The 24,421-nt window shown below is 40.6% G+C and overlaps 1 protein-coding gene across 2 annotated transcripts in view; it reads right to left on the bottom strand.

Annotated features, from left to right (window-relative positions):
* The window catches only part of MTR (5-methyltetrahydrofolate-homocysteine methyltransferase), a 114,293-nt gene that overhangs the window by 72,038 nt on the left and 17,834 nt on the right, over window positions 1–24,421 (bottom strand). For both annotated transcript variants that reach the window (XM_022553110.3, XM_022553111.3), the window contains exons 5-12: window positions 22,906–22,998; window positions 21,442–21,548; window positions 12,442–12,501; window positions 11,580–11,674; window positions 8,362–8,462; window positions 7,190–7,251; window positions 6,024–6,091; window positions 2,008–2,087 (exon numbers count right to left, since the gene is read on the bottom strand). In XM_022553110.3, coding sequence (XP_022408818.1) covers window positions 2,008–2,087; window positions 6,024–6,091; window positions 7,190–7,251; window positions 8,362–8,462; window positions 11,580–11,674; window positions 12,442–12,501; window positions 21,442–21,548; window positions 22,906–22,998 — 666 coding nt within the window. The remainder of the gene's footprint in view (window positions 1–2,007; window positions 2,088–6,023; window positions 6,092–7,189; window positions 7,252–8,361; window positions 8,463–11,579; window positions 11,675–12,441; window positions 12,502–21,441; window positions 21,549–22,905; window positions 22,999–24,421) is intronic.

Genomic DNA, 24,421 nt, shown 5'->3' with positions numbered 1-24,421 from the left:
TCCCAAAGCATTGGTTGAGGAAGAAACAGACATGAGGGAGAGGAAAATAATGAAGATAGGTAATTACAAAACTATTCCAGGTCTTCTGTTCCCCGACTGGGAAGACTATCACTTTCCAGTTTGGGCTGTGATTTCCTTTCCCATTGGTAACATCCTCACAGCCCCTCCCCTCCATGTCGACCCTTAGTCAGACCCTGGGGTTCCCAGGGCAGACAAGCAGGGCTGCCAGAATTTAAATGGCGAAGGGAACCTGTGGTGTTGCCCTAAAAGCATTTCACACAAAGCATTTCTGATCTATTATGAATGTGAAGTATCTGACACAAAAACTGCATTGTTCTCAGACTTCCCTGGTGGCGCAGTGGTTAAGAATCTGCCTGCCAATGCAGGGACACGGGTTCAAGCCCTGGTCCAGGAAGATCCCACATGCTGCAGAGCAATTAAGCCCGTGCGCCACAACTACTGAGCCTGCGCTCTGGAGCCCGCGAGCCACAACTACTGAGTCCACGTGCTGCAACTACTGAAGCCCGAGCACCTAGAGCCCGTGCTCCACAGCAAGAGAAGCCACTGCACTGCAACGAAAAGTAGTCCTCGCTCCCTGCAACTAGAGAAAGCCTGCGTACAGCAACGAAGACCCAGTGCAGCCAAAAATTAAAAAATAAATTAAAAAGTTAAAAAAAATTTACATTGTTCTCAAGTCTGCAATTTATAAAAGAACAATTAAAAGGAGTATATTTGGTGCCATTCTTTTAAAATCTGATTGAAGGTGATTTTTAAAACAATTTAGAAATAGCACATGAAATTCAAATCAGAAGAAAGAATTCTTTCATTCTTACACATAAACTCTTTAAAAATCATAACTAAATGGTTCTTTCATGTTTCCATTTTGGCAAAGGCTAACAATTTCAACTTAGTCCTTGGCTGAAGTCAATTAATAGCTTTAAGATCTAAGGTTGAAAGAAACTATCCTACCACACCTTTCTCTGACAAAAGCCACTTCTTCAGGGTAGGGAGTGTGTCATAAATCACAAATCCCTCTTCTTCTAATCTCATCCCACCTTCTAGAGTATAAAAGTAAAAACAGGGTAGCCTGAAGAGGCATATTTCTAACACAACTTTATTTTCACTCACTGGGAGTAATTCTATACAATATGTTCTGAGTGAGAAAAGTGGGTATTACTTTTGCTGTCACTTTTATTTTATTTCACTGTCATTTTATTTCATTTTTCTTAGGAGAACATATGGAACAAAAATACATCAATTTAGAGAAACATTAAATTCTCCATTATTAGGGTGCATAATTCCATATGTGTGCTATTTGCAGGTTCTCTAAAATCTGTATACACTTTTTTTTTTTTTTTTTGCTTAAAGATACTATCTAAGAATACATCATTAAAGTATTATGGGAAAAATATAAAATTTAAAGTTATTTTTCTAATAGTTGGCATGATAATCTATTTTACTAATGTTCCTTTTGTGAATATCAGAGCTCATTCTGAAAAACGGAAGTTGCCTACTCCACAGGGCTGTTGAGAACAAAACAGAATAATAAATATCACAACTCTTTGTAAAGCCTAAACACACAGCCAACGTAAGAGCATGACAATAATGTTATAGAAGCAAACAAAATTTTCTAGGAAGAGGCTACCATCATTAAAAAACCTTAAGCCTGGGCTAGATTTTTTAGGAACTAGCAGCAAATCTGATGATTAAAAGTGTTAGGCTGTGGCCTATGTACGTTTTCAAAGCAGTGCACAATAAGTTTGACCAAGGCCACTACCTGTGCTTTCATTCACATTTCCCTGAAGTCAGTATCTTCCCGCTCTCACCCCTAAAAAAAACCAAAGCGTCCTTTACTAGAATTCATTTAAGTACCAAGAAAAATATGTACACTTCTTTGACCTAATAAACAAGTTCTGTGGCAGAAATATCACTACCACGTAGACTAAACATACTAACAATCTACAAACGATTTCTGAAATCATAAAAAATCATGTCTTTATGACTTACCAGACAGTAGCATATGCCCTTCGAAAACAGTGGCAGGTGGAACTCTAGGCTTATAGTTTTTCACAGCTTCAGCAATTTCTCTGAGTTAAAAGAGAAAACACGATATCCATTAAATCCAAACAAAATTCAATTAAACTAATTTCCACCTATGAAATTAAGTCTGTTTAATATAATTATATACCTAGTTCCAAATGTAAAGCAGCAACTGTGCTTTTCAGTTTTCTCAGTAATGCAGAAAATGAATCTATAATCTTTAACATTTCTGTATCTGCCCCGTTGCTGTGCACTGATTGTACCAATTTCTGTGCTCACAGATGTGAACCTACAGATGTGATGGTTTGTACAAACGCTAATAGCAAATCTCCTCCACCCCTTCCCAAACCTGAAGATATCCTTAACTCCATCAAATCCACATGGTAATTTAAAAGAAAAACAGGCTTCATTGTTGAGAAGGAAAGCAAATAGGAGAGGAGGTGCCAGGAGTGAAGGAAATTAAATCCTTTAGGTCTGTTTTTTTCAAGCACACATATGGTAAGGAGGGTAAAGAGTAATACATCACTGAAACTCCAAAATTATTACTCCTAAAAATTTGTTTTAATTATCCATACTCTTTTGAACCTTATCAGCTTCGATGAAATATGTCTTCTGATCAGCCTGGAAAAATCTGGCTGCTCTACTAAATTTATCAGGACCAGAATGAACTGCTCACTCTACTGCCCCCCAAATGAGTATATGAATGGCAAAGTAAAAGCAGCAAATATATATGCAGAGATAGATAGACATACACACACAAACCCACACACACTCTTTTAAAACAACTTTTTTAAAGTTGTTTTTTAAACAACTCTTTTTTTAAACAACTCTTTTACAAATATCTCAATTTCATTTCTTTTTATGGCTGAGTAATATTCCATTGTATATATGTGCCACATCTTCTTTATCCATTCATCCGATGATGGACACTTAGGTTGCTTCCATGTCCTGGCTATTGTAAATAGAGCTGCAATGAACACTTTGGTACATGACTCTTTTTGAATTATGGTTTTCTCAGGGTATATGCCCAGTAGTGGGATTGCTGGGTCGTATGGTAGTTCTATTTGTAGTTTTTTAAGGAACCTCCATACTGTTCTCCATAGTGGCTGTATCAATTTACATTCCCACCAACAGTGCAAGAGTGTTCCCTTTTCTCCACACCCTCTCCAGCATTTATTGTTTCTAGATTTTTTGATGATGGCCATTCTGACCAGTGTGAGATGATATCTCATTGTAGTTTTGATTTGCATTTCTCTAATGATTAATGATGTTGATCATCTGTAGTGAGGTGGATGGACCTAGAGTCTGTCATACAGAGTGAAGTAAGTCAGAAAGAGAAAAACAAATACCGTATGCTTAACACATATATATGGACTCTAAGAGGGCTTCCCTGGTGGCGCAGTGGTTGAGTGTCCACCTGCCGATGCAGGGGATGCAGGTTCGTGCCCCGGTCTGGGAGGATTCCACATGCCGTGGAGCGGCTGGGCCCGTGAGCCATGGCCGCTGGGCCTGCGCGTCCGGAGCCTGCGCTCCACTACAGGGGAGGCCACAGCAGTGAGAGGCCCGCGTACAGCAAAAAAAAGAACCTAGGGGTAAGACGGGAATAAAGACACAGACCTACTAGAGAATGGACTTGAGGATATGGGGAGGCGGAAGGGTAAGCTGTGACAAAGTGAGAGAGTGGCATGGGTAAGCTGTGACAAAGTGAGAGAGTGGTATGGACATATATACACTACCAAATGTAAAATAGATAGTTAGTAGGAAGCAGCCGCATAGCACAGGGAGATCAGTTCGGTGGTTTGTGACCACCTAGAGGGGTGGGATAGGGAAGGTGGGAAGGAGGGAGATGCAAGAGGGAAGAGATATGGGAACATATGTATATATATATAACTGATCCACTTTGTTATAAAGCAGAAACTAACATACCATTGTAAAGCAATTATATTCCAATAAAGATGTTAAAAAACAAAAAACACAACTCTTTTTATAAAGGAGGAGATGATCTTAAAAAAAAAAAGAGATCCAAAGATAAGCTATCCTCAACTACTGATAACTTTCAGATATTATTTAAAAGATGTTATGTTTAAAAAATTATAGAGACTCTTCATAGAGTCTATCATGGAAGTCAACAAACTCAGTGCAACATTAGGCAGTTCAGTACAGTGAACATATTATAGGCATGCAAGCAGACTGGCTCAAAATATGATCATCAGTCACTCTAGGGAAAAAAAACAAATACAAACAGTCCTCAACTGTGTTTTATTCCACTCAATTCCAATCTTTCCAATCTTCTTATAAACCACGAAACTGCAGGGACTTAAACACACCCTTCGCCATGCCCTTGTCTCCCACCCCCTTCCTTCATGTCCTCACTCTACAACGTGGGTTAAGCAGTGACTGTGTCAGGCGAGGTGAAGACACTCCTGTTGACCTCAAGGTGCCTGTTGCTTATTGTCTCTTCCTTTCATGAGAGAATCTAGTGGAGGCAGGTATTTGCCCACAAGAAATATCGGCTGTCCCTCTTTGACCACTGGAATATTATTCAGGAATTTAAAGGTAGAGTGTTAAGATATCTAGGATTTGCTTCAAAACTACAATGAGGTATCACCTCACACCAGTCAGAATGGCCATCATCAAAAAATCTACAAACAACAAATGCTGGAGAGGGTGTGGAGAAAAGGGGACTCTCTTACTCTGTTGGTGGGAATGTAAATTCATACAGCCACTATGGAAAAAAGTATGGAAGCTCCTTAAAAAACTAAAAATGGGGTTACCACAAAACCCAGCAATCCCACTACTAGGCATATACCCTGAGAAAACCATAATTCAAAAAGAGTCATGTACCACAATGTTCATTGCAGCTCTATTTACAATAGTCAGGACATGGAAGCAACTAAATGTCCAACAGAAGAATGGACAAAGAAGATGTGGTACATATATACAATGGAATATTACTCAGCCATAAAAAGAAACGAAATTGGGTCACTTGCAGAGACACGGATGGACCGAGGGACTGTCATACAGAGTGAAGTAAGTCAGAAAGAGAAAAACAAATATCGTATATTAATGCATATATGTGGAATTTAGAAAAATGGTATAGATGATCTTATTTGCAAAGCAGAAATAGAGACACAAACATAGAGAACAAATGTACAGATACCAAGGGGGAAGGGGAGGTGGGATGAATTGGGAGATTGGGATTGACATATATGCACTATTGATACTATGTATAAAACAGATAACTGATGTGAACATATTATAGCACAGGGAACTCTACTCAATGCTCAGTGGTGACCTAAATGGGAAAGAAATCCAAAAAAGAGGGGATATATGTATACGTATAGCTGATTTACTTTGCTGTACAGCAGAAACTAACACAACATTGTAAAGCAACTATACTCCAACAAAAATTAATTAAAAAAAAAGATATGTAGGATTTGCTTTACAATAGTCTAAGGGAAAAAAAAGTTGGAGAATAAATAAAATAAGAATAGCAAAATGCTGAAAATTATGGAAACTATGCAATAGGTGCATGGGGGTTCATTTTATTATTTTTCTACTTTAATTTTTGGAATTTTTCATAATATAAAGTATCTTAGTTTGCTAGGGCTGCCATAACGAAATACCACAGACTAGGTAGTTTAAACAGCAAAATTTATTTCTTCAAGTTCTGGAGGCTAGAAGTCTCAGGTCAAGGTGTCAGTAGGACTGGTTTCCTCTTAGACCTCTCTTTGGTTTGTAACTGGCTATCTTCTCCCTGGGTCTTCACATGGCCCCTTCCTGTGTGTGCCTGTGTCCTCACCAGTCACATTGGATCAGGATCCATTCATATGACCTCATTTTACCTTAATTACCTCCTTAAAGGCCCTACCTCTAAATACAGGCACATTCAGAGGAATTGGGGATTAGGGCTTCAACCTATGAATTTTGGGGACACAATTCATCCCATAACAAAAGGTAAAATACTTAGAAAGGATTATCACCTGATATGATCTGGTGTCGTACCACAGCACCCACCAACTATATTGACCAAGCCGTCCATAGCAAAATCCTGCATTTAGGAAAAGAAAAAGTTTCAGAGAGTTCATCTGAATTCTAAGCTCACCACTACCAATTCAACAGAAACTCTGCATTTCCTGAATAACTAATTTTCCATTTAAAAGAGAGCTAAACATACTTAACTCTAGATATCAAGCTTTGATAAGCCTTAGACATAAGGTTAAAAGCAGAGACCAGTTCAGATACTATGAAATGCAATGAGATATTTGCCTATCTGATCACAACAAAGTTTTTTTTTTTACCCGTATGCTGAGCAGAATGAATGTGAGCTAAGTAATGCATTTTCCAATAATACGTATTCAGTTTTTAAATTTAAATTCAAATGTTTAAAGAATTAAAAATTCAGTTCCTCAGTCACAACAGCCACATTTCAAATGCTCCAATGACCACATGTGGTAGAGGTTACACATGTGGCTACACATATTACACAGTGCAGGTCTGGAGCTTAACCACAGTTGGTTTGAAAGCTGGAGTTTAACCACAGCTGGTTTGAAAGAAGCACAAGATAACCGAGAGAGAGGAAGTCAAGGAAGTGAGAAGTCAGAGTATTGAAAAGAGCATCTACATAAGGTACTGAAAACATAAGAATTAAGTGAGAAATAGTTTAGGAGAGAATGTCGGTAAGCCAGAAGCTAAAAATTCAAGGAATGAGGGAAAAGAGACCCAGGGGTTAGTGATAAGGAGGGGTCATGGGTAGTATGGTTTCATGACCTGGGATTCAAAGATGGGAGGTGTATGTGAGAGAAGGAGAATGGGGGAGGTGACAGTGGGGAGCTAGGAGACATAGACTCCACCCAGCAGTCTGCGGGGTGGAGGGGACCACCTGGGAGGGCTGCAGAGGAGAGCCGAGTTTCAGTTAGTTTGGGCTGGACCTCTCTGAGAATTTCCCAATAGCCACTAGTACCCACTGTGGAGAAGGATGCTGACAGTGAGCCCCTCCCTCTGCCTCCATCATTTTAATTCACCTTAAGCTTTTATTTTTTATATATACACTGGGATTTCTTTAGGGGAAAAGTCTACTTCTAGATATTCTAAATCAAAAATTCCATTTCTCTATCTCTTAAAAACGAAGTGAAAGAGGATTCTTGACCTTTAAGTGCATGGCCATCACGTGCGGAGTTTCATCATATTCACCGAAGGTATTGGGAAGACCTAAGAAAGTATATTTCAGCCATTACTGGAAACTACTTTAACAAATGACATAGTATTTGTAAAGGCTTTAGGTTAAAATGTTAGAAAAATATTTATAATTAAATCGTGATTACTTGCAAAAACAAGTAAGAATTCTTAACATTAAACATAATAAGTACAGAGACGCCATACCAGACCAACAGTAAAATCACAGAGGAAAATAAACATCCATTATTTCTTTTCTATTTGAAAGAAAAGCATCACTACTACATGAGACAGAATTTCCCTATCCCTATCCCTCCCTTTTCTGTAAAGGAAATTCATTCTTGTCTCCTAGACGCCTAGGGTTAGGGGTTGGAAGAGTACCACACATGCTTTGAACTAATGAGCACCAGACATGCAATTAAAAACAAGCAAAACACAACCCATCTCCTCTCAAGTAAGTTTTCCCAAGTAAGACTTTAGCATCTAATTTTCCAATTTCCTGTTTTATTTATTATCCCCTTCCAGTTATCTTACTCCTGGTGGAAAATAAAATTTACTGCACATTAAAATGTACATATTTGGAGAAAGAAGGCTGGAAAATGATTTTTAGCCCCAAGTAGTTAACTGGTGCTCAGAAACATTCACCAGGAAATCTGGTTAACCCAGAATGGATTACCAATATTAAATGGATAGTCTGAAAACTGTCTACATTTATCTTAGGAATTTTTATATACCATTAAGTCCTAACTTTTAAAAAGGAGAAAAGTAACAGGCTCTTTTGTCGATACAGTGGAACAAAGAAGAGGGCTCTCTCTCTCACGTTCTTTGCACTCATCTCTTTGGCCACGCCCACATGGCAAGGACTGGCACCAATTCCAAAGCTCTGGCCAGATAAGTTATGACTAGGCTTCATGCCCCCAAGTCCTGTCCACTTCTGACCCTCTCAGGCTGAGCCAAACTGTTCCTTCAAGTCTAGAGGGAAACAGTGGTCTAGACCCGAATACTCTTCATTTAGAAAATTCCTATTGAAAGTCAACTATATACTAAGACCTGCAAAACGAACTCTTTTAATCCAGATCTGTTACCCTATCTACCCAGGTCTTGTGTATTTGCATTTCCTATGTGTGACTCCCTTGAAACACACACCTGCGTTGGGATAACAGAGGACATAGGCTGTTGTACATTTTCCAATTGTTTCAATAAAAGGTCTCATTTCAGCTGCACCCAGAGCACAATTTAATCCAATGCTGGAAAAAGAAAAAGAAGGTATTAGAAGTACCCTCTTCTATTCTAAATATTTATACATATAAAAAGTTATGATAAAGAAAGGAGTACATTTAAAACCAAGTAGATAGTAAGTCTCCTGATTCAAAGCAAGTTTATTCAGCTCCAGTCAAAGCCACCTCACTGAAGTTCCCTGCAACACTAAATATTTCTGCCCATGTCTCCAACATTAGATGCTGCCTACGGATGTGACTCCTTAAATAAGTTCACCGTTTAGTTAATGGTATACCAGGAAACAGAAATGTCTGCAAACTACCACTGCTAATAAACACTGGAAAGCAATACTTAAGAGAAAGAAAAAGGAAAATCTTGGAGGTAGAAGGAACATTAATGGCACATGGAAGCCACTTCGGGGGTCTTGAAGACCAAGACTCAGTCCTTGCTCCAACTGAATTGCAACGTGACCTTGCACTTAGAATTTGTCCTCTTATAAATTAATTTGTAACCAAGGGGCTCTCTGTTTTGCAAATGAAACTTACTGCAGACTAAAATTAAATAGATCAAAGCAGAGCTGCTAAAACCCCTCCAAAATCACACTCAGTGGGAGCTGCTGAAGTCTTCAGGAATTCAAGAATTAACTATGAAGTGACAGGACTATGTCATCTTTTATTTTTTCACATTTTACTTTTTTTCTTTTACTATGATTTCTAAGTGCAATGTGATATACTAGATTAGATCCTGGAACAGAGAAAGGACATTAGTGGAAAAACCTGAAACCAGGATAAAGTCAGGAGTTAGTTAATAGTAATATACTTTTAGTTTTGACAAAAGTACCACAGTTAATGCAAGATGTCTCATTAGAAAAAACTAGATGAAGAGCATATGGGAATTCTCTGTACTATCTTTGCAACTTTTCTGTAAATCTGAAATTATTCCAAAATAAAAAGTTTATTTAACAAACAAATACCCAACTCCCATTCCTGATAAAAACTCTTAGTAAACTAGGAATAGAGGGGAACTTCCTCCGCTTGATAAAGAAGGTCTATAAAAAACCTATAACTAACATCATACTTAATGATACAGAACTAGATGCTTTCCCCGCAAGATCGGGAACAAGACAAGGATGCCCGCTTTCACCTCTTGCTAAACATCATGCTGGGAGTCCTAGGTGAGGCAATAAGAGAAGATGGAAAAGAAAAGGTATACAGATTGGAAAGGAAGAAATAAATTTGTCTTTGTTCACAGATAAGACTATCTGTTCTAAAGAATCATCTAAAAAATTCTTAGAACCAAGGTTGTAAAGCACAAGCTTCATATACAAAAGTCAACTGTTTACCTATATACCAGCAATGAGCAATTGAAATTTGAAATACGAAACACATTATTTACAATGGCACCAAAATAAATGAAATACTTGTGTATAACTACAAAACTCTGATGAAAGAAATCAAGGCAGATCTAAATAAATGGAGATCTATCCGATGTTCATCAACAGGAAGACAATATAGTTAAGATGTCAATTCTTCCCAATTTTATATACATTTACAAAATGCCAGTAAAAATTCCAGCAAGTTATTTTGTGGATATCAACAAACTGATTCTAAAGTTTACATGATGAAGCAAACAACCCAGAATAGCTAATACAATTAGCTACTGTAGAAGAACAAAGTCAAAGCACTGGTACTACTCGACTTCAACACTCACTGAAGCTAAAGGAATCTCTGGTATTGATGAGAGAGCACAGACAAACAGATCAATGGTGCTGAATAGAGTCCAGGAACAGAATCACACAAATACAGTCAACTAATCTTTGACAAACGAGCAAAGGCAATCCAATGGAGAAAGGATTGTATTTTCAACAAACAGTACTGGAACAACTGGACATTCACATCTGAATACATTAATCTAGACAAAGATCTTACATCTTTCATAAAAATTAACGCAAAATGGATCACAGATCTAATTGCAAGTTGCAAAACTATTAAAGATATAAATATATATATAACGATTACATAGGAGAAAAATCTAGGTGTCCATGGGTTTGGAGATGAGTTTTTAGATACAACACCAGAAGTAGGATCCATGAAAGAAAGAAAGAAAAAAAAATGATAAGCTGGACTTCACTAAAATTACAAACTTCTGCTCCGCAAAAGATATGGTTAGGAGCATGAGAAGACAAGCCACGGACTAGGAACAAATATTTGCAAAACACATATACAGAATCCAAAATATTTTCTTTAATTTTTCAAACTCAACAATAAGAAAACCACCCAACTAAAACAATAAGCAAAAGATCTGAAGAGGAGAAGCTACCTCAAGGTGTTGTTGCCAAAATTAAAAGAAAGAACTCTCATAAAGCACTTAGAACCAAGCCTGGCACACAGCAAACGCTCAATAAATATCTATGACTCTTATTTTTATGGCCAAGGCTATAATAACAGTGAATAGAGTGCTCTGAGAAGAACATCGACCTGGGCTGGTAAGAGAGGGAAGGGTCCCCAGAGAGGACCCTAGAGATGGGTCTGAAAGGCTCACGTGGCGGGGTGACCCTGCAGGGCAGGCATGGCCTCCAGGCAGGAGTAGAACGTGCACGGGAAAGGCACAGGAGGAAACTGTATAGACTCTTGGAGCTTCCATCTCACTCATGGTACAGAATTTAAACCATTTTGATCAGAAAAATAGAGAGATGTTACAAACTAGAACGTAAAAGCCATGTAAATTTTAAAGATAAATATCTGAGCTTTCGAATTCCCACCTTATTTCAAACTACACTACTTCTGGTTGTTCCACAAGCAGGGAGTGAAAACACCTTGCAAAATTTTTAAGTGCTGATAATAGATTTAAAGTGTTGTTAGCAGGCCAAGCCAGTCTTAAACTATAAGGGGGACACTTACAGACAAAAAGGCAACTTTCTGGTGGGCCCAGGGCGTATGAGAACTCTCCCCCTCCCTCAAATCGACCCATTTAGGCAGTGTCTTCTGACGTCCTCAGGGCAGTCAGAATGTACTTCAAGGAAAGACAACATCTCATACAAGTGGTACCACAGAAATATAGAGAAGCAATCCCCTCCTGGGTCACAGTCTGTAGTCATCAGAAGATCCCCTCAAAAGGAATGGAGTCAGAAAAGAATGATCACTCACCAGAGTGGGTCTGCATGAGACACGCTGATGACAAACGCCTCCCCGGTCTGGCCAGAGAGAGTCCGCCCACTTTTATCAACAATTGTCCCTGAAATCTGAATTGAACAAAGTAAACTCTGTCAACAGCATAGACTTGAGTTATGAATACAGTCACAGAAACAAAATAAAATGAGCAAGCTGACTTTCTTTGTTTTTTTACAAGGAAGAGAACTGTGGCACTCAAACTCCAAGGCAGCACTGTTTTCTTTAACGGTCAGAACAGATGAAGGCAAAGTGCCCAGGGGAGGGGTTGGAAAGCCACAGAAACAGAGAAAAGGGAAAGTCACGGAGACAAAAGCAGTGTCCAAAAAAGCTTTAGGATTCACACCTCCAGTCCCACTGGAGAAGACTTCCCCACAGATACCTCAGGTTATCCTGGTCTCCTGCTGTTCAACATCTGATTCATCTAACACCCCTGTCTGACTCTATTCTATTCTCACCAAGCAATGGGGGCCTGCCTGTTGCATTAATGAATTGGCAGCATGCTGTCTCTGGTGTTGGATGCTTCACGGTCAGCACACCAGTCCATCTGCCCTCGGGCCCTAACGAGAGTGAGCCTTTGGCTTCGGGGGACCAGTTCAGCCAGGCTTCTTTGGAATAGCCTGCCTTCCACAAACCACCGCTACATTCATTTTCTGTACATTGCCACGGATAAGGCTGCTATTGATCTAGAGATGGTAGAAGAAGGGAGGTGAATCAAGCAAGTAGCTGGTTCCTAAAAGATACTATCAATAGTTCCATGGCAGGAAAACAAAAACCCCACCCTCAAAATGACAGTATTAATAAAAACCAAAATTCATCATGCAAATATTTGAGAACTTACAAGGATAGGCCGGGGAGCATACTCCTCTTCAAAAAGTTTGTGGACTGCAAACAAGGCTGCCTGTCAGGGAGAAAAAGGACACCTTTGTTTCTGAGAGACTGTGACACAGGTCAGCCTAAATAGCTGATCAGAATGCTCCCTTACCCAGACCTCTTCAGATAAGATACACATCACGTTCTCTGGGGAGGAGAAGGAGAAATACATCCTCCTGATAACACACAACTCCAGGGCCCCTTTCCCAAGGGTAACACTGTACATGTTTCAACAAAACAAATGCTGACTGAAAGTCCCTCCTGAACTAATACTTCCTCTGAGGAAGGGCTGAAGAGCTACTCTTTCTTCTTTTGCTCAGTCAAAATTAAAAATAGATAAATAAGAAGCCTCTGCTTTCCACAGCCTCATATATACATGGTAGGTATATGAACCAACAAACAGTGTATGTCATTGCAAAAAAGAGTATGAATTTGAATGGGTTGTAAAGGCACAAATCCCATGTCAATCTGTACCATCCATGTTTTATTAAGTTCCGGGACCAGACACCAAGGTCCTCCAATGCTCAAGGCTATTCCACATCGGAACTCACCGACACGGAGGGCCGACAGCACAAATTAAAACTATAGTGAGGTAGTATTTTTCAGCTATCAGATTGGAAAAGATCAAAAAGTTCAACAGAGAGGTGTGGTGAAAGCAGCACTACTGTGCACTGCTTGCTGACTGGAGGATAAATGAGTACAATCTTAGAGGGAATTTGACACTAAAAATCAAAATTAACCGTGCCCAGACCCTTTAAACCTTGCAATTTCACTTGTAGAAATTTATCTTCAGAGATACTGTGCAAAAACGTATGTATGAGGATATCTACTTTTTATTCGACAGACTTATGTAACTTTGTACATATACAAAGAATATAATCACATACACATATGCACACGCGTCACGCACACTTTTATCTGCATGGAATCGCTGTCAGGACCCTCACACCAGTGAGAGCAGTGGTCCCTGGGGAAGACGGCCGAATACCCAGGGAATAGGAAACAGGAGGATATTTACTTTTTACTCCATACATTTATGTGTCTTTTTTTTTCTTTTCTGGCCAAGCAGCACGGCTTGCGGGATCTTAGTTCCCAAACCAGGGATGGGACCCGGGCCCTTGGCAGTGAAAGCACCAAGTCCTAACCACTGGACCGCCAGGGAATTCCCATTTCTGTGTCTTTTGAATTTTAGAACCATGTGTATATATTTATTACCTATCCATCTATGTATATATAGTAGCTATATATGAAAATATTTACTTTCATAATTAAGAAAACATTTTTTAAAAGTTATAAACATAACCTTTTGAAGTTTCCTTCATTCTACTGGACTTAGTTAAAAAATATTCAAGAATAAAATGGGCTTGGCGAAGAAGATGGCGGAAGAGTAAGACGTGGAGATCACCTTCCTCCCCACAGATACACCAGAAATACATCTACACGTGGAACAATTCCTACAGAACATCTACTGAACGCTGGCAGAAGACCTCAGACCTCCCAAAAGACAAGAAACTCCCCACGTACCTGGGTAAGGCAAAAGAAAAAAGAATAAACAGAGACAAAAGAACAGGGACGGGGGTTTCCCTGGTGGCGCAGTGGTTGAGAGTCTGCCTGCTAATGCAGGGGACACGGGTTCGAGCCCTGGTCTGGGAGGATCCCACAAGCCGTGGAGCAACTAGGCCCGTGAGCCACAACTACTGAGCCTGCGCGTCTGGAGCCTGTGCTCTGCAACAAGAGAGGCCGTGACAGTGAGAGGCCCGCGCACTGCGATGAAGAGTGGCCCCCACCTGCCGCAACTAGAGAAAGCCCTCGCACAGAAACAAAGACCCAACACAGCAAAAATAAATAAAATAAATTAAAAATATGGACGGGACCTGCACCACTGGGAGGGAGCCGTGAAGGAGAAAAGGTTTCCACACACCAGAAGCCCCTTCGCGGGCGGAGACTGCGGGTGGCGGAGGAGGGGAGCTTTGGAGCCACGGAGGAGAGTGCAGCTACAGGGGTGCGGAGGGCAAAGCAGAGAGATTTCCACACAAAGGATCGGTGCCAACCGGCACTTACCAGCCCGAGAGGTTTGTCTGCTCACCCGCCGGGGCGGGCGGTGCTGGGAGCTGAGGCTCGGGCTTCCATAAGAGCGCAGGGAGAGGACTGGGGTTGGCGGCGTGAACACAGCCTGCAGGGGGCTAGTGCACCACAGCTAGCCGGGAGGGAGTCCGGGAAAAAGACTGGACCTGCCGAGGAGGCAAGAGACATTTTCTTCCCTCTCTGTTTCCTGGCGCGCGAGGAGAGGGGATTAAGAGCGCTGCTTAAAGGAGCTCCAGAGATGGGCATGAGCCGCGGCTAAAAGTGCGGACCCCAGAGACAGGCATGAGATGCTAAGGCTACTGCTGCCGCCACCAAGAAGCCTGTGTGCGAGCACAGGTCACTCTCCACACCTCCCTTCCGGGGAATCTATGCAGCCCACCACTGCCAGGGTCCCAGGATCCAGGGACAACTTCCCCGGGAGAACGCACCGCGCCTCAGGCTGGTGCAACATCACGCCAGCCTCTGCCGCCGCAGGCTCGCCCCGCATCTGTGCCCCCCCTCCCCCAGGCCTGAGTGAGCCCGAGCCCCCGAATCAGCGGCTCCTTTAACCCCGTCCTGTCTGAGCAAAGAACAGACGCCCTCCGGTGACCTACACTCAGAGGTGGGGCCAAATCCAAAGCTGAAACCCGGGAGCTGTGCGAACAAAGAAGAGAAAGGGAAATCTCTCCCAGCAGCCTCAGGAGCAGAGGATTAAATCTCCACCATCAACTTGATGTACCCTGCATCTGTGCAATACCTGAATAGACAACGAATCATCCCAAATTGAGGAGGTGGACTTTGAGAGCAAGATTTATTATTTTTTCCCCTTTTCCTCTTTTTCAGAGTGTGTATGTGTATGCGTCTGTGTGAGATTTTGTATAGCTTTGCTTTCACCACTTGTCCTAGGGTTCTATCCGTCCCTTTCTTTTACTTTTTAAAAAAATTATTTTCTTAATAATTATTTTTTATCTTAATAACTTTATTTTATTTTACCTTTATTTTCTTTTCTTTTATCCTCTTTCTTTCTTTCTTTCTACTTTTTCTCCCTTTTATTCAGAGCCGTGTGGATGAAAGGCTCTTGGTGCTGCAGCCAGGAGTCAGCGCTGTGCCTCTGAGGTGGGACAGCCAACTTCAGGACACTGGTCCACAAGAGACCTCACAGCTCCACGTAATATCAAACGGCGAAAATCTCCCAGAGATCTCCATCTCAACACCAACAACCAGCTTCACTCAACGATCAGCAAGCTACACTGCTGGACACCCTATGCCAAACAACTAGCAAGACAGGAACACAACCCCACCCATTAGCAGAGAGGCTGCCTAAAATCATAATAAGGCCACAGACACCCCAAAACACACCACTAGACGTGGACCAGCCCACCAGAAAGACAAGATCCAGCCTCATCCACCAGAACACAGGCACTAGTCCCCTCCACCAGGAAGCCTACACAACCCACTGAACCAACTTTAGCCACTAGGGACAGACACCAAAAACAATGGGAACTACGAACCTGCAGCCTGCAAAAAGGAGACCCCAAACACAGTAAGATAAGCAAAATGAGAAGACAGAAAAATACACAGCAGATGAAGGAGCAAGATAAAAACCCACCAGACCTAACAAATGCAGAAGAAATAGGCAGTCTACCTGAAAAAGAATTCAGAATGATAGTAAAGATGATCCAAAATCTTGGAAATAGAATAGAGAAAATGCAAGAAACATTTAACAAGGACCTAGAAGAACTAAAGATGAAACAAGCAATGATGAACAACACAATAAATGAAATTAAAAATACTCTACATGGGATCAATAGCAGAATAATTGAGGCAGAAGAACGGATAAGTGACCTGGAAGATAAAATAGTGGAAATAACTACTGCAGAGCAGAATAAAGAAAAAAGAATGAAAAGAACTGAGGACAGCCTCAGAGACCTCTGGGACAACATTAAACGCACCAACATTCGAATTATAGGGGTTCCAGAAGAAAAAGAGAAAAAGAAAGGGCTGAGAAAATATTTGAAGAGATTATAGTTGAAAACTTCCCTAATATGGGAAAGGAAATAGTTAATCAACTCCAGGAAGCACAGAAAGTCCCATACAGGATAAATCCAAGGAGAAACACGCCAAGACACATATTAATCAAACTGTCAAAAATTAAATACAAAGAAAACATATTAAAAGCAGCAAGGGAAAAACAACAAATAACACACAAGGGAATCCCCATAAGGTTAACAGCTGATCTTTCAGCAGAAACTCTGCAAGCCAGAAGGGACTGGCAGGACATATAAAGTGATGAAGGAGAAAAACCTACAACCAAGATTCTCTGCCCAGCAAGGATCTCATTCAGATTTGATGGAGAAATTAAAACCTTTACAGACAAGCAAAAGCTGAGAGAGTTCAGCACCACCAAACCAGCTTTACAACAAATGCTAAAGGATCTTCTCTAGGCAAGAAACACAAGAGAAGGAAAAGACCTACAATAACAAACCCAAAACAATTAACAAAATGGGAATAGGAACATACATATCGATAATTACCTTAAATATAAATGGGTTAAATGCTCCCAACAAAAGACACAGACTGGGGACTTCCCTGCTGGCACAGTGGTTGAAAGTCCACCTGCCGATGCAGGGGACACAGGTTCATGCCCCGGTCTGGGAAGATCCCACATGCCGCGGAGCGGCTGGGCCCACGAGCCATGGCCGCTAAGCCTGCGCGTCCGGAGCCTGTGCTCCGCGATGGGAGAGGCCACAACAGTGAGAGGCCCGCGTAACGCAAAAAAAAAAAAAAAAAAAAAACATAGTAGGGGACTTTAACACCCCACTTTCACCAATGGACAGATCATCCAAAATGAAAATAAATATGGAAACACAAGCTTTAAATGATACATTAAACAAGATGGACTTAATTGATATTTATAGGACATTCCATCCAAAACCAACAGAATACACATTCTTCTCAAGTGCTCATGGAACATTCTCCAGGATAGGTCATATCTTGGGTCACAAATCAAGCCTTGGTAAAATTAAGAAAATTGAAATTGTATCAAGTATCTTTTCCAACCACAACGCTAAGAGACTAGATATAAATTACAGGAAAAGATCTGTAAAAAATACAAACACATGGAGGCTAAACAATACACTACTTAATAACGAAGTGATCACTGAAGAAATCAAAGAGGAAATAAAAAAATACCTAGAAACAAATGACAATGGAGACACGACGACCCAAAACCTATGGGATGCAGCAAGAGCAGTTCTGAGAGGGGAGTTTATAGCAATACAATCCTACCTTAAGAAACAGGAAACATCTCAAATAAACAACGTAACCTTGCACCTAAAGCAATTAGAGAAAGAACAACAAAAAACCCCAAAGTTAGCAGAAGGAAAGAAATCATAAAGATCAGATCAGAAATAAATGAGAAAGAAATGAAGGAAACGATAGCAAAGATCAATAACACTAAAAGCTCGTTCTTTGAGAAGATAAACAAAATTGATAAACCATTAGCCAGACTCATCAAGAAAAAAAGGGAGAAGACTCAAATCAATAGAATTAGAAATGAAAACGGAGAAGTAACAAATGACACTGCAGAAATACAAAAGATCATGAGAGATTACTACAAGCAACTCTATGCCAATAAAATGGACAACCTGGAAGAAATGGACAAATTCTTAGAAAAGCACAACCTGCCAAGACTGAATCAGGAAGAAATAGAAAATATGAACAGACCAATCACAAGCACTGAAATTGAAACTGTGATTAAAAATCTTCCAACAAACAAAAGCCCAGGACCAGGTGGCTTCACAGGCGAATTCTATCAAACACTTAGAGAAGAGCTAACACCTATCCTTCTCAAACTCTTCCAAAATATAGCAGAGGGAGGAACACTCCCAAACTCTTTCTACGAGGCCACCATCACCCTGATACCAAAACCAGACAAGGATGGCACAAGGAAAGAAAACTACAGGCCAATATCACTGATGAACATACATGTAAAAATCCTCAACAAAGTATTAGCAAACAGAATCCAACAGCACATTAAAAAGATCATACACCACGATCAAGTGGGGTTTATTACAGGAACGCAAGGATTCTTCAATATACGCAAATCAATCAATGTGATACACCATATTAACAAATTGAAGGATAAAAACCATATGGTCATCCCAACAGATGCAGAGAAAGCTTTCGACAAACTTCAACACCCATTTATGATAAAAAACCTCCAGAAAGGAGGCATAGAGGGAACTTTCCTCAACATAATACAGGGCATATATGACAAACCCACAGCCAACATTGTCCTCAATGGTGAAAAACTGAAAGCATTTCCACTAAGATCAGGAACAAGACAAGGTTGCCCACTCTCACCACTCTTATTCAACATAGTTTTGGAAGTTTTAGCCACAGCAATCAAAGAAGAAAAAGAAATAAAAGGAATCCAAATCGGAAGAGAAGTAAAGCTGTCACTGTTTGCAGATGACATGATACTATACATGGAGAATCCTAAAGATGCTACCAGAAAACTACTAGAGCTAATCAATGAATTTGGTAAAGTAAAAGGATACAAAATTAAGGCACAGAAATCTCTTGCATTCCTATACACTAATGGTGAAAAATCTGAAAGTGAAATCAAGAAAACACTCCCATTTACCATTGCAACAAAAAGAATAAAATATCTAGGAATAAACCTACCTAAGGAGACAAGAGACCTGTATGCAGAAAATTATAAGACACTGATGAAAGAAATTAAAGATGATACAAATAGATAGAGAGATATACCATGTTCTTGGATTAGAAGAATCAACATTGTGAAAATGAGTCGACTACCCAAAGCAGTCTACAGATTCAATGCAATCCCTATCAAACTACCACTGGCATTTTTCACAGAACTGGAACAAAAAATTTCACCATTTGTATGGAAACACAAAAGACCCCGAATAGCCAAAGCAATCTGGAGAACAAAAAATGGAGCTGGAGGAATCAGGCTCCCTGACTTCAGACTATACTACAAAGCTACAGTAATCAAGACAGTATGGTACTGGCACAAAAAGCAGAAATATAGATCAATGGAACAGGATAGAAAGCCCAGAGAGAAACCCACGCACATATGGTCACCTTATCTTTGATAAAGGAGGCAGGAATGTACAGTGGAAAAAGGACAGCCTCTTCAATAAGTGGTGCTGGGAAAACTGGACAGGTACATGTAAAAGTATGCGATTAGATCACTCCCTAACACCGTACACAAAAATAAGCTCAAAATGGATTAAAGACCTAAATGTAAGGCCAGAAACTATCAAATTCTTAGAGGAAAACATAGGCAGAACACTCTATGACATAAATCACAGCAAGATCCTTTTTGACCCACCTCCTAGAGAAATGGAAATAGAAACAAAAATAAACAAATGGGACCTAATGAAACTTCAAAGCTTTTGCACAGCAAAGGAAACCATAAACAAGACCAAAAGACAACCCTCAGAATGGGAGGAAATATTTTCAAATGAAGCAACTGGCAAAGGATTAATCTCCAAAATTTACAAGCAGCTCATGCAGCTCAGTAACAAAAAAACAAACAACCCAATCCAAAAATGGGCAGAAGACCTAAATAGACATTTCTCCAAAGAAGATATACAGACTGCCAACAAACACATGAAAGAATGCTCAACATCATTAATCATTAGAGAAATGCAATGAGATATCATCTCACACTGGTCAGAATGGCCATCACCAAAAAATCTAGAAACAATAAATGTTGGAGAGAGTGTGGAGAAAAGGGAACACTCTTGCACTGCTGGTGGGAATGTGAATTGGTACAGCTGCTATGGAGAACAGTATGGAGGTTCCTTAAAAATTACAAATAGAACTACCATATGACCCAGCAATCCCACTACTGGGCATATACCCTGAGAAAACCATAACTCAAAAAGAGTCATATGTGCTTCCCTGGTGACACAGTGGTTGAGAGTCCGCCTGTCAATGTAGGGGACACGGGTTTGTGCCCCGGTCTGGGAAGATCCCACATGCCGCGGAGTGGCTGGGCCCGTGAGCCATCGCCGCTGAGCCTGCGCGTCCGGAGCCTGTGCTCCGCAATGGGAGAGGCCACAACAGTGAGAGGCCCGCGTACGGCAAAAAAAAAAAAAAAAAAAAGAGTCATGTACCAAAATGTTCATTGCAGCTCTATTTACAATAGCCCGGAGATGGAAACAACCTAAGTGTCCATCAACAGATGAATGGATAAAGAAGATGTGGCACATATATACAATGGAATATTACTCAGCCATAAAACAAAACGAAATTGAGCTATTTGTAATGAGGTGGATGGACCTAGAGTCTGTCATACAGAGTGAAGTAAGTCAGAAAAAGAAAGACAAATACCGCATGCTAACACATATATATGGAATTTAAGGGAAAAAAATGTCATGAAGAACCTAGGGGTAAGACAGGAATAAAGACACAGACCTACTAGAGAATGGACTTGAGGATATGGGGAGGGGGAAGGGTAAGCTGTGACAAAGTGAGAGAGTGGCATGGACATATATACACTACCAAACGTAAAATAGATAGCTAGTGGGAAGCAGCCGCATGGCACAAGGAGATCAGCTCAGTGCTCTGTGACCACCTAGAGGGGTGGGAAAGGGAGGGTGGGTGGGAGGGAGGGAGACGCAAGAGGCAAGAGATATGGGAACATATGTATATGTATAACTGATTCACTTTGTTATAAAGCAGAAACTAACACACCATTGTAAAGCAATTATACTCCAATAAGATGTAAAAAAAAAAAAAAAAAAAGAAAATGGAATCAAGGAATTTGCTTTAACCTTAATAATGGCTATTATAGTCTCCTCACTACTTTAGGGGATGCACCCCAGCCCCCAGCCCAGCCCAGCCCCTTTTTTCTCCTTTAACTCACCTTGGCATTGGCAGTATCAAAAATAGTTTCAATGAGTAAGATATCAACCCCACCATCCAGAAGCCCTTTGGCCTGCTCTTTGTATGCTTCAACGAGTTCATCAAATGCTGCAAAAAACAAACCACACGCAGGACATTAGTCATGGACATCCTCTGAAAGCCCAGGACACGCTGAGTTCAGGCCTGGTGCCAGGTGAACTGACCACTGCTGGTTTATAATGCATAATTTAAGGGCAACACCACCTTTTGTAAGAAACATGGCAGTGATGCAAGTTAAACCAGCAAATTGAACATAGATGCTCCTAAACACTTAGCACACGGGCTCACTTCCCATGTGTGAGCCGAGAATGAGTGGCTGGGTGGAAAGGTGTTTGATTTCTTGAGTCCTGCCTCTTACTTTTAAGATCTTTAATATAGATCTTTCCGGGGATGGTGTTAATCAATTCAGGAATGAGTGTGAGGAACAACAGGAGAAATGTGTCACACTGATCTGGATACAACACCGGTTGCATCACATTCTCTCACACACTCTAGGGTAAAAGTCTGTGGTCCTGTAGATTTTGCTCCTGCCCTCTGACACCAACTCTGTCAGAGAAGAAACCTGCCTGGGGGACAATTTCACTCTCAAACACAAAAGTGTCTAATCACTCCTAGATAAAATTTTTGTTAGAAATGTCTACTTCCATCTGAGAGGTCACCCCTCTCCCCATTTGATGTCTCACCCAAGAAAGAAAAGATGCTCGTATATTCAATAGAGAAGCCTACTTCATCCTATTCAGCACAAGAGACAGGAAACGTTAGCTCCTCACTGCCACACGTCAGCCCAGAATGAGCAACCCCCGGTGGAAAGTGTGGTATCTGTCACCAAAACCTACAATCCACACTTGCCTGAACTTGTCTTCTACACAGAACTCATTACCACGCGTAGCATCATTACTATTCTGCTCTGATCATTTAATACTTTTTGTTTTTTTGTAGTCTGATGCTTAAGAAATTGACCTAGATTTCTAGACTTTTCATACACTCTCAATGCAAGTATGCTTACAGATGGTGGTTTACAACGTTTACAATGCTAGCATGCATATATAGCTTAGACTGCTTTCTGATAAATAAAGTGGGAGTCTAGTGGGTTATTCTATAACTGACCAAGGCCTGGTATCTATATTTGCTCAACTTCTCAGTTTAAAGTTTTATTTTGATTGGTTTCATTTCCGCAGCTCATAAAGAAGCCCAAACACAACAACATGCACCTTTGAAAGCAGGCTCAGAATGAGTAATACTAATACTATGACTAATACTAGCACACTTTTTATTTTAATGTCTACTACATTCCAGGGACTGCTGTAAGCCCGTAAGTCACAATAATCCGTAAGTAGATGCTGGTATTGGCCCCATTTTACAGATTTATAGATTACTGAAACACAGAGGTACTTGCCCCAGGTCAATGATTATATCTCATACTCACTGATGTTCCTGTAATCTGGTCTTTCCACAGATGGGGACACAGAGAGTGTCTTGTTAGTTGGACCCAGAGCTCCTGCCACATACCTCTTAATTCCTTTAGGAAAAGAAAAACAAGTGTGAAATCTCTAAACAGCTCATAAGTTAATACGCTATCAGATTTCCCCTAGAACACAGGTATACAATCCTTTGTCCGTAACTCTGAAATCCAAAAAGCGCAAAAGCCCCACTTTTTTCCTTAATTCATTTGACAACAAAACTTGACCTCTCCTAAACTACAAGAGGCTATTTATAGTCTTTACCTCACTTAGTGGAAGATTCATAGATTTTACTGCAAACCGATGTTTGATTATGAGGCTGTCCTGGATCCCACTGAGGAAATTATGAAATATAAAGTATGTGCACATGTTACCGCCAAGCCAACCCAAAAAACTCTGAATTCTCACACATGTGGCTTCAAAGAATTTCAGTTAGCAATCCTTTTCTATCACCATAGCTATGCTTGAACAAATGCTCTCTCTCCCTAATCTTAAGAAACCCTGAAGGTCGTGAACATAGGTTTTGCAAAAGTTCTTCACAGTAGCATTGATCTTGAAATGCTCTCCACTGCTGTACTGCAGGGCCTTTGCTGGGGGAAAATAATAAATCACGATTAACAATTATGAAGCCTGAAATTCAAGTATGAAGCAGATCAAATCTCACATTAAAACTCTTTCATGAATGTTTTAATAAGCTTTCCTCTAGGCTAGAGTCTAGGTGCTTCTAAAGGAGCAGGAGATATTGTGTTTCTTACATATGGGAACACAGGGCAGGGCCGTAGTGCTCATCACCTTTGGTGGTTTTAACCAGGTGGTTATGCTTTACCATCTAACTGGAGCAAACTACCCACTAGCTGATAGCCCAGCCTTTGAACAGCTTACAAGCCCCGATATTCTTTATCTTCCCCAAAGCTGAACAATAACGTGGGTGTAAGAAAAACGTCCTTGTCTTTCCCTGCTTTAGCTGGTTTGATAGCCTCTGACCTGCGACTTTGTTGGGGCAACAGTCTATGCCCTTCCGATTTCAACATTATCTCTCAGAAATGGAGCTCCTATAAATTGCTTCAGTCTTCATCAGTATGCTGTGTCTAACTTCCCAACAATTTTGCTTTACATCTTCCCTGTCGGCAATAATTTCATGTTTCCAAATCTTAAGGGGCTTCATGTATTTCTTCCATTCCTTTCCCACCCTCAAAGCCTCCCCTGAGCTGGTGCCCAAGTGTTCTTATGGAGCCAGCCAGGAGGCTAGTTATTTCAGGGAGGCACTTTTCAAATCCCAGTAAGACTGATTCTCATGCCACCCTCTTTGTGTGCTACACAGCGCCTTCAAAGACACTAGTGGTATAAAGTAGAAGACGCTCAAAAGACAATCTCTCTTTACCTAAATAAGGCAAAATCACAGGGGTGAGGGAAGCTTTCAAGCGAGAAGATCAAATATCTTAATGATCACCAATGTAACCAAAACAGCTGTGCCTCAATAAC

Source organism: Delphinapterus leucas, chromosome 16, assembly GCF_059928025.1.
Source record: "Delphinapterus leucas isolate spDelLeu-1000000601 "Yukka" chromosome 16, BTC_Dleu_Yukka2, whole genome shotgun sequence".
Classification (NCBI taxonomy): domain Eukaryota; kingdom Metazoa; phylum Chordata; class Mammalia; order Artiodactyla; family Monodontidae; genus Delphinapterus; species Delphinapterus leucas.
This window is presented reverse-complemented; position numbering and strand designations above follow the sequence as displayed.